General features: G+C 44.0%; 1 protein-coding gene across 1 annotated transcript; it reads right to left on the minus strand.

Annotated features, from left to right (window-relative positions):
• Positions 1-922: 922 nt before the first annotated feature.
• Positions 923-2,107, minus strand: RBMXL2 (RBMX like 2). The gene has a single exon (XM_021685729.1). It carries the CDS (start codon positions 2,105-2,107, stop codon positions 923-925), a length of 1,185 nt encoding a protein of 394 aa, XP_021541404.1.
• Positions 2,108-10,424: the final 8,317 nt, after the last annotated feature.

A 10,424-nucleotide genomic window follows, 5' to 3' on the forward strand; every position in this document is an offset into this window, starting at 1 on the left:
CTCCACCAGAGCCAGCAGCTGGCTCTAGAGCCAAGGGCAAGTAGCTCGGAGTTAGAAATGGAAGCCATATGATCCCCAAATCCACTATTGGTGTATTTTCTACTTATTTCTTAGTAGTTTGTTGGTAGTGAAAATAAATGCTATTAATTGGTTTGTCTGGAATTTTTGCAGCTGTGTGGTTGGTTGGCCAAATCTTTAATTTGGTATTCCATTCTTGTTCAACACACATTAACAGTATTTTTGAGAGAAAGGGGACAGGAGGTCCTGCAGATTCCCAAAGAAAAGGCAAAAAAAAACAAAATACGGCCAGCATTGTCCACTTGCTTTTTTTTTTACTTACAGAGTGAAAAGAACTTCCTTTAAATAAGCATCTAAGTGATTTTTGTTGTTGCTGCTGGTCATTTTTTAAAAAATACTGGGAACACTGAGCCTGGGTTTGAAAGATGCCCTGAAATCTTAAGAGTAGTATACACCAATTCCCTCCCACTCTTCCCCCAAAAATCTAGTTGGTTTGAATTAACAGAATGATCCGTTTTTCCATTTTTGGTGGGCAGATGTTTGTAAAAGATCTTAGAACTGTTTGTCTCATTTATCATGAAAATTTAGAAGCGAGGAAGCCTTTAGAAGAATTTTTACTTGAAAATATAAGAAGACTAGTACGCAGGTTCAAGTCTTATACTTTTAACATGAGCTTGTTCAAAGAAACGTTAACAATTCCAAAACGCAATTAAACGAGTTAAAAAGTTAAAACTTTTTCCTCCCCAAAGCACAAAAATTATGGAGAGGAAGTTAACAGAAAATTCTTAAAAAGGTGAAAACAACTCTTCCTTGTACTAGTCCTTGGGTAGTTTACCAGAGCACAGACTCTTCTTTTCGTTAGTTTCTTTGAAAACGGAATTTTTGGTCCCAAGTCTGTCGGTACTTAGTATCTGCTGCGGCCTCCCCCTCTCTCCGAACGGCTTCCCAGGCGGCCTCCGCCCCTGGGGACCCTGCGGCCAGAGCGGCTGTAAGAATCGCGTGGGGGAGGGCACCCCCTCTCCAAGGACGGGGAGAGCCCGCGGTCGGCTCTGCCTACCCGGTCGCGGCCCCTCGAGTAGCGGTCGCTGCGGCCGCCGCCGTAACTGTCGCGGCCGCCGCCGTACACGTCAGGCGAGCAGCCGCGGTAGTCGTCGTAGCGGCCTCCTCCGCCGTAAGAAGGCGGGGGCCCCCGCGCTGCGGCGGCGCTGCGCGGGTCCCCGTAGCTCTCGAAGGGGTCTCGATAGGAGCCTCCACTCGGATGGTCCGCGTAGTCGCGGTCGCGCCCCCCGTAGCCGTCTCGGTCGCCGTAGCCTCTCGACGGGCAGTCGTCGCGGGCACTGGAGTGGCCGTAATCGCGGTAGGTGTACTCTCGGGGCGAGGGCACAAACTCGCGGGGGTCGCGGGCGCTCGGGTAGTCTCGGCTCGAGTAGCCGTCTCTGGGCGAGTAGCCCTCCTCCCGGGGGCCCAGGTAGGGGTCGCGGCGCGAGGGTGGCGGTTCCCGGCGCGGCGGGCCCGCATAGCCGTCTCGCCCCCGCGCGGCCGGGGCCCGCCCGCGCATTCCCCCGCCGCTGCGAGCGGGGCCCGACGGCGCGGCCCTCTTGGGGGGCGGCCCGGCCCTGCGCGGCGGCGGCGGTCCGCGCTTCATGGGCATAGGGGCCCTGGAGGGCCGCGGGTCGAAATCCCCCGCGTAGCTGCCGTCGTCCGCCGGCCCGCCCCGGGACGGGGGTCGCCGCGGGCCGCCGCCGCCCCCGCGGGTGCCGCGCAGGCCCCTCGGGCGACCGCGGCTGCGGGACGGCGGCGGTGCGCCCCGCCGCCCGCTCTCAAACGCCGGCTTGGTGGCCTGGGCCACCTTGATGGCCTTACCATCCAGGGACTTGCCGTTCATGTCTCTGGCGGCGGCCTTGGCGTCTGCCGGGCTTTCGAAGGTGACGAACGCAAAGCCCCTGGACTTGTTGGTTTCTCGATCTTTCATCAAGAGAACCTCGCTGATGCGGCCATACTTGCCAAACGCGGCCTCTAGGCCTTTCTCATCGGTTTCGGGGTTGAGCCCGCCAATGAAAAGCTTCCCGGGGCGATCCGCCTCAACCATGTCGGCCGGTCGAGGGATCGGTGGCGGGGGGGGAAGGGGGGCGGCGAGGTGACGGCACCCGTCGTGGCCTGGGAGCCCGCTCGCCGACGGCGGCTCCTACCGGTCAGGCAGCGCGTCGTCGCGGAGCCCCGGAACCGCGGTCGGCGCCCCCGCTGCGCAGGCGGAACGCTGGGGTGTGCGCCTTTGGGTCTGGGTGCGCAGCCTGGCCGAGCTCTTTCTAGTCGTGATTGGCTGGTGGTCCCGTGGCGGGGGGGGGGGGGGGGGGGCACCTTCGGGGAAAGTCTTTCAACTTCGGCTTCGTAACCTGTCCCTGGTTTACTGTCTTCAACTCACTCCTGAAAGCTCAGTTGCGAAATGAAAAGCCGTTAGGTTAAAAAAAAAATTTCCATGAGTCTTAATGAGAAAAATTATAATGCATTCTAATCCAAGTTACCCAGACCATTTTCAAACAGGAAAAAAAAATCCACTGAAAAATGAAATAACAGCTTTAAAGTTTAAAAATGCAGTTTGTACATAAAATGTATTAAGAATTTTTGCACTTGTCAATGGGGAAGAGAGGACCTGATAGTGGGGGTGTTGGTTTCTGGAATAGGAAAAAGAGGGAGTCATTCTTTGGATGCACCGTTTTTCTGTTCTGCGCCATTTTCTACAGTTTGCCAACCTTCAGAGGGCTCATAGTTTTATGTAGTATTGCCCTTTAATATAAAGGTATTGCACAGAAAGTCACCTTTAGGGAAAATAAAGGGAGAGAGCTCTTGGACATTCCTCACAGTAGCACCTGAGCAAGCAAAACAAAAGCCTTTGCCTCTTCCTCTCCGAAGAAGAGGTAAATCTCAGGGAAACAAAACATTTTAGGTTCAAACAAATGACACAATTCAGATTTGCTCCTTACAGTATTCTCTGAATGGAACTAAGTGTGAAGAGTAACTTGGTGAACATAATTTTGCTTGACATTCTGACATCTAAAACTACTTTCTAAAAAAAAAAACCAAAAAAACTATAGTGTGTTTGGGGGCTTTTTAAAATAATAGTTTAGATTTTTCAAAGGCTGCTATGTGAAAAGTTAACTGAATAGTCATGAGAAGTCAGTATTTGTGCATGTAATATGTGTACATATACATGTGCACATGTGTTACATTGGTTTACTACAATAGCTACATAATGTTGAAAGAGGTGGTGAAAGCAGGCATTTTTATGATGTTTCTGACTTTAATGCATACATTTTTAAGGTTTTAAGATTTTTTTTAATGTGCATGAATGGCAGTTAAATGCATCACATCAGTTCATGGGATGAGTTGCAGTAACAGATTTTATTACTAAATCATTTTATTGCTAAGGTAAGCCTACCTGGTCAGGATGTATTTATTTTTAAATAAATTTATTTTTGTTTGCTCACACTTAGAAATTTTACATTTCTGAGCATAAAGGGCATTGGCCTATAATTTTCATTCCCTTACTGAGCTGGGAAGATTTTTGCCTAAATTTCTTTTAATTTTGAGTCTGTTCAGATTTTTTAAAATTTCTTCTTGACTTGGTTTTTGTAGGATACACTTTTCTAAGTTATTCATTTTTCTTTAATTTGAAATTGTATTTTATGGATAGCTGTGTTCTGTTTTGCTTTCTGTTTTGTAACCAGTCTCACCAGAAATTTTTTCTTTTCAAAGAAGCAGCCTTTTTCTTCGTTAATACTCTGTTTTGATTTTATTTGCTACTATTGTCTGTCTTTTCTTCTTTCCACATTCTTTGGATTTACAGTTTGTATTATTGTTGTTCTAAATTTTTAGGTAAGACAGTGCATTAAGAGTTTTAAAAAATGTTTCTTCTAATTGCTGTAGATAAGTTTAAAACTTATTCTCTGTGTACTAGTGTCCTGAGCTGTGCTACATGGTGTTTTCACTGTTGTTCAGTTCCTAACATTTTCTCATTTCCATGCTTTCTTGACTCATGAATTATAAAGAAGTATGTTTTCAAATTTTCAAACATACAGATTTTGGAGGTTATTTCTTAAAATGCTTTGTATGATCTCCATTCTTTGGTTTTTACTGAGACTTGCTTTTTGACCTGCTGTGCATCTGTGTGCGTGTGTGTGTGTGTGTGTATCTGTTTGTCTGTGTAATGTTCCATATATGCTTGAGTGGAGAGTGTATTCTCTAAATACTGGGGTAGAATTCTTTCCTTAGATGTTTAAATCTAGCTTATCCTATTTTTATATTTTTATCTGATAGAATTACCAATCACTGAGAATGGTTTTTAAATTTCCCATAATTGTGGATTTGGCAATTTCTCTTTATTTTTATGCACATTTTTATTTCATGTAATTTAAGATTATATTGTTGTATATATAAGTTGAAAACTGCTATGTATTTCTGGTAAATGTCTTTATTATGTAATGATTCTCATTATCCATAACTTTTTTTTTTTAAAGATTTTATTTATTTATTTGACAGAGAGAGACACAGTGAGAGAAGGAACACAAGCAGGGGGGAGTGGGAGAGGGAGAAGCAGGCTCCCCGCTGAGCAGGGAGCCTGATGCTGGGCTTGATCCCAGGACCCTGAGATCATGACCTGAGCCGAAGGCAGACGCTTAACAACTGAGCCACCCAGGCGCCCTTATCCATAACATTTTTATCTTAATCTGTTTTGTTTAATATTTATATAGCTCAATGTTTTTCAGATTTCCTTCTGTCAGCTTATTGTGTGCTGTTAACCACACCTTCCTTGCCTCTTTTTTTCCAACTTTCTTGCATTCTCTTGTATCAAATTATTTGTCTTTATTCCTTTCTTTTTCCTCTACTAACATGGAAGTTTTGCCTTCAACTTCTATTCTTTGAATGTTTACCTTGAATGTTTTTATTCAGGGCTAACTTATAAACACTAAGTTTATAAGTTTATTTATAGAATCTTATATTTTCTGCCTGATTAATTTTTACATATGGTGCAGGAGTGGAGAAGAGTAGTTTCTGGGGCTTCTGGAACCTTGTGCACTGCAGTATCAAAACCCATTGGTGCATCCCTAACAGGAGCTGTAATCAGATCAAGAGAATATAGACATGTTAAGCGTTGATAGGATTAGTAGAGATTTGGGTGAAAACTAGAATGTTTACATGAAGTGATTGGATCTCTATTCCTCTGGGTGTATTACGTGGATGGATATTGTGTCTGGTAATGTTTCCCCTACCCAGTATTGTAAAACTCCAGGCATGTAAATCCACACTTCATGCAGTATTAGTTAGACATGCTAAATGGGAACAAATAAGATTGTCCAAGCCCACACAGTATAAAATAAAATCTGGAGTGCTGTTATGGGCGAATTCTGTGTACCAGACACCCATGTGGAATATAAACTGGAGCTTATGGCAAAGCCTGTGAATGCCCCACAGTAATGACTACTGAGACTTTGGACTAGAGGGTTTCCATTTGAGGGGCAGTTACTAGCTTGCTATTAGACATTAGTTGACACTGCCCCTAAGATCTGAAGGATATAAATAATTGTATAACCTCACACCCATTAGGATGGTTACTATCAAAGAACCAAAACAAACAAACCCCCAGAAAATAACAAAGGACATGGGAAAATGTTGGCAAGGACAGGGGGAAATTGGAATACTTGTACACTGCTGGTAGGAATGTAAAATGGTGCAGCCACTATGGGAAACAGTATGGTGGTTCTTCAGAAAAAATAAAAGTAGGATTACCATATGATCTAGCAATCTACTACTGGGTATCCGAAAGAATTAAAAGCAGGGTCTCAGATATTTGTACACCCATGTTCATAGCAACATTATTCACAAAAATATCCTAAAGGTGGAAGCAACTCAACTGTCCATGCACAGATGAATGGATAAACAAAATGTAGTATATATGTACATATAATATTGGCCTGAAAAAGGAAGGAAATCTTGACACCGCTACAACATGGATGAACCTTGGGGACATTATGCTACGTGAAACATACCAGTCACAAAAAGATAAATACTGAATAATGATTCCAGCTTTTCTCTAGATGTAGAGTCTTCTTTCTTGTTTTTGCCATATTGCTAACTCTTAGCAGTCTTTACAAACTATGACCACAATCATCTCCTCCAGGAAGCCTTCCTGGACTCCTAGTCTTTTTTTTTTTTTAAATACTTATTTATTTGACAAAGAGAGACACAGCGAGAGAGGGAACACAAGCAGGGGGAGTGGGAGGGGGAGAAGCAGGCTTCGCGCTGAGCTGGGAGCCCGATGCGGGGCTCGATCCCAGGACCCCGGGATCATGACCTGAGCCGAAGGCAGACGCTTAACGGCTGAGCCACCCAGGCGCCCCACTTCATTAGTTTTTGATGTAGTGTTCCATGATTCATTGTTTGCATATAACACCCAGTGCTCATTGCAATATGTGCCCTCCTTAATACCCATCACTGGGCCAAACTCTAATTTTTCTTTCTTCCCCTTATCAACCTCAACTTTCTTTTTCTTACCTAATGGTCGCAGGACCAAGGCGACAGCTATAAGTTCCAGAAGCAGGGATGATTCCTAAGTAAGAAACTATATTTTAAATCCTTATGTCAGAATTCCTAAGGACCTGATGGAATGTACCTTTACCCTATTTGGGAAAACCATGATTAACAGTGAATGAAGCTATGTCTAATAGTAAAAATAGCCCACTAATTCTGTATCTGTGTAACCCTACTCTAAATGAATGGTAGTGGACTGAGGGGGAGGTACCTGCTAGACTGATATTGCTGTCTGCAATCTAGAGCTGCACAATGAGTGAACTTCATGTCCCTTCGAAAGGTGGAAAAGTGTGGGTATAAATGGAGAGAAATATAAATAAATAAATAAATGTATGTATATATGTTATATAATGAAGGAAACTCAAATTCATTAACACTTAGAAAGAGGCTCAAAGCAGGAGATGATACTGTGTCTTAGCTCAATTATACCAGATGCCTGAAAGAGTGAAACTATGTAGTACTGAGGCCACTCCTGCTTTTGGAATCTGCCAAGATCAAATGGAAGCCTGCGAACGTGAGTGGCCTCATCCTGGGAGATATTTTCATACAATATGATGATGGCCTGGACTGAATGGGACTCTAATAATAGGCCAGTATCTTTTTTTTTCTTTTAAAGATTTTATTTATTTATTTGTCAGAGAGAGAGAGAGGGAGCACAAGCAGGGAGAGCAGCAGGCAGAGGGAGAAGCAGACTCCCCACTGAGCAAGGAGCCTGATGTGGGGCTTGATCCCAGGACCCTGGGATCATGACCTGAGCCGAAGGCAGACGCTTAACCAACTGAGCCACCCAGGCGTCCCATGGGCCAGTATCTTTTGACTTTTATTTTTCAGATTATGTTTGCCATAATGAAATATGGTCTTATACCTACATTGTTGGTAAAATTATAATACTGATATTGATGGCCAGATGTATTGGGAAATTGAGTTAAAAGCCTCCTATTTCTACCCCACATTGACCCTTCCAAATGTTGCTCTTATCTGTTATGTTCAGACAGATATGATTTTTTTTGCGTGTATATAAGGGATCCATGGTTTAAGAATAGGGGGTGGCCTGGAGCACAATAAAAAACATACTTAATCTTTGTCTAAAACCCTTGGAATTTCCTAAGCAATAGAAGTGTCTTTTGTTACCCATAAACTCTTTCCACCATACCTGAGTTTATGCTAAAGGGGTAACTCCTAGAGGGGCCCCTAACTAGCTTCATTCAGGATGGTAGCTGGTCACTAGAGGAACCCGCCATGTGATTAGAGGGTTAGAACCTGACTCTGGAAAGGGCCTGAAGATTGGGTTTCATCACGATGGCCAATGATTTAATTAATCATGCCTCTGCAGTGAAAGCCCATATGAAAACCCTAAACAACAGAGTTCAGGGAACTTCCTGTTTGGTAAACACATGGATGTGCCGGAAGGGTCACTTGCCCGGAGGAAGCTGCAGACCCACTCCCTGAACTTGCCTTACGTACCTCTTCATTTGGTTATTTGCATCCTTTATAATAAACTATAATCATAAGTACAGTACTTTACTGAGTTCTATGGGTCTTTCTAGTGAATTATGGAAACTGAGGGTGTTGTGGGAATTCCTACATTTGTAATTGGCCAGGAGGCTATTGTAGTAATCAAGGAGAGATGGTGTGTCATTTTCTAACAACAGTTCTCAATTCTTTGACACCAGTGGGGTGTCCTACAACTCAACTCACTTCTGACACTAATTCCCCGGAGTTAGCACAGACCCCACAGCTTAAGGGCTCAGGTCCCAACAAAACTGCCAGTTGCACATGGGATCCCCGGGCCACCTGAATTTCTGCCCTACTAAATTACAATGAAGAGGTTCTAACATAATGGTTGTTTTAAGTTCCAACACTCGTGGTCTGGACCAGCCACTTACTTTGAATTTTTTTTAAGTAGGTTCCACGCCCAGTGTGGAGCCCAGCCACAGGGCTTGAACTCAAGACCTAAGCTGAGATCAAGAGTTGGATACTTAATTGACTGAGCTACCCAGGTACCCCTCATTTTGAAATATTTTTAAGTAATAATTACAATACTTGAAATTGCAAAATGATAATGGATGAGTATTTTATATGTTTACAGCTGTCCCCCAGGTGTCCATGAAAAAGAATGCTAATACTATTTTTCACTCCTTTTACAACTACTGGCAGCAAACTATAGTAGATCTTAATAATTAATGAAGATGTGAATACTGGTGGACAGGGCAGGGTACATCAAAGAAAGGAGAGCCAGGCAAGGGGGGGATGCAGAGGCATTCCCTAAGGAGTATCACACTAGCTACAGAACGGGGACTTAGCGGGTTGAAAAGCTCCAAGATGAAAAAAAGAAATCTATATCCACTATCAGAGAATAAAGATGACATTTCAAGAAAAAGAAGAATCACCCTTCTCTAGTAACGATAATAATCTCTACAAAGGGCTATGCCCTGAGAAGGAAGAGTTGGAGAGTACAGAGGAACTGCCATGAGGTCCCCATTTCCTCAGGGTAGAAAGGAGAGTCAACTGAATGAGATCCCCATCCTTCCTAGTAGGAAGGTCAGGGCAATATCTCTGGAAGCAGCACCAATGCTGGTGGACTGGGACCCTGAATCTGGTTCCAGTGTCTTCACAGGGACTGAGTTCTGGTCCAGCCATCCAGACCCATGGAGCGATCCCGTGGCTCTATACTATGTCACAGGCTCCTTCACAGAGAGGAGGGAGCTTCCCAGTCACTCTGCAGGTTGGGCACTGCCTTTTTTTAATTTTTAAAGTTGTGGTAAAATACACCTAACATAAAATTTGCCACCTTAACCATTTTTTAGGTATATAGTTGAGTAGTTGTGATGTTGTGGTTTATTCTGTATTTTGGTGTTGGTCCATGATTTCTGTTTCATAGCTCGTAAAATCCTTGGCATTTCCTGGGGAATAAGAACAATGGGAGCATCTTTTTGCATATTTAGTCTTTTGTCATAGATTCCTGAAATAGCTCCAGGACCATAAAGGTGAAAGGAGTGTCTTGTTCATAACAAGCCCCTTACAACCACAACCAAGTTTATGTTAATGTGGCAACTTTTGGAAAGCGCCTGAGGATGGTGGCTGGTTGCCAAGGAAACCAACCTCATGATTAGAGGGTTGGAACTTCCAGCCCCCCCCCCCCCCACCTCTCTGGGGAGGAGAGGTTATGGAGATTGAGTTCAATCACCATGGCCAGTGATTTAATCAATCACATATATGTAATGAAGCCTCCATAAAAATCCAAAAGCACTGGGTTTGGAGAGCGTCCAGGCTGGTGAATGAGGAGGTGTTGGGAGAGTGGCAGTCTTGCTCAGGAAGAGCATGGAAGCTCTGCTCCCTTTCCCCATACCTTGCCCTAAGCATATCTTCCATCTGGTTGTTTCTGAGTTATACCTTTTTGTAACAAACTGGTACTCTAATATGTAAATTTTTTCCTCAGTTTTGTGAGCCACTCTAACAAACTAAGGAAGAGGGGGTCTGGGAACTTCTGCTTCATTGCTGGTGGGTCAGAAGCACAGGTACAGTCTGGACTTGTGATTGGCATATAAAGAGCGGGGAGGAGGGGCAGTGTTGTAGGACTGAGCTTTCAACCTGTGGGATCTTAGGCTCTCTCCAGGTGGATAGTGTCAGAACTGAGCTGAATTGCAGGACACCCAGCTGGTGGTGGAGAACTGCTGGATGTGTACACATGTGGAGACCGGAAGTGTCAGAAGTAGTGTAGCATTCAGAGTATTGTGTTTAATGTAAATGAAAATAAGAGTTTCTCTTTACAGTAGCATTAAGTACATTCACTTTGTGAAACAGATCTCAGAATTCTTTTC

Source organism: Neomonachus schauinslandi, chromosome 11 (genome assembly GCF_002201575.2).
Source record: "Neomonachus schauinslandi chromosome 11, ASM220157v2, whole genome shotgun sequence".
Lineage (NCBI taxonomy): Eukaryota > Metazoa > Chordata > Mammalia > Carnivora > Phocidae > Neomonachus > Neomonachus schauinslandi.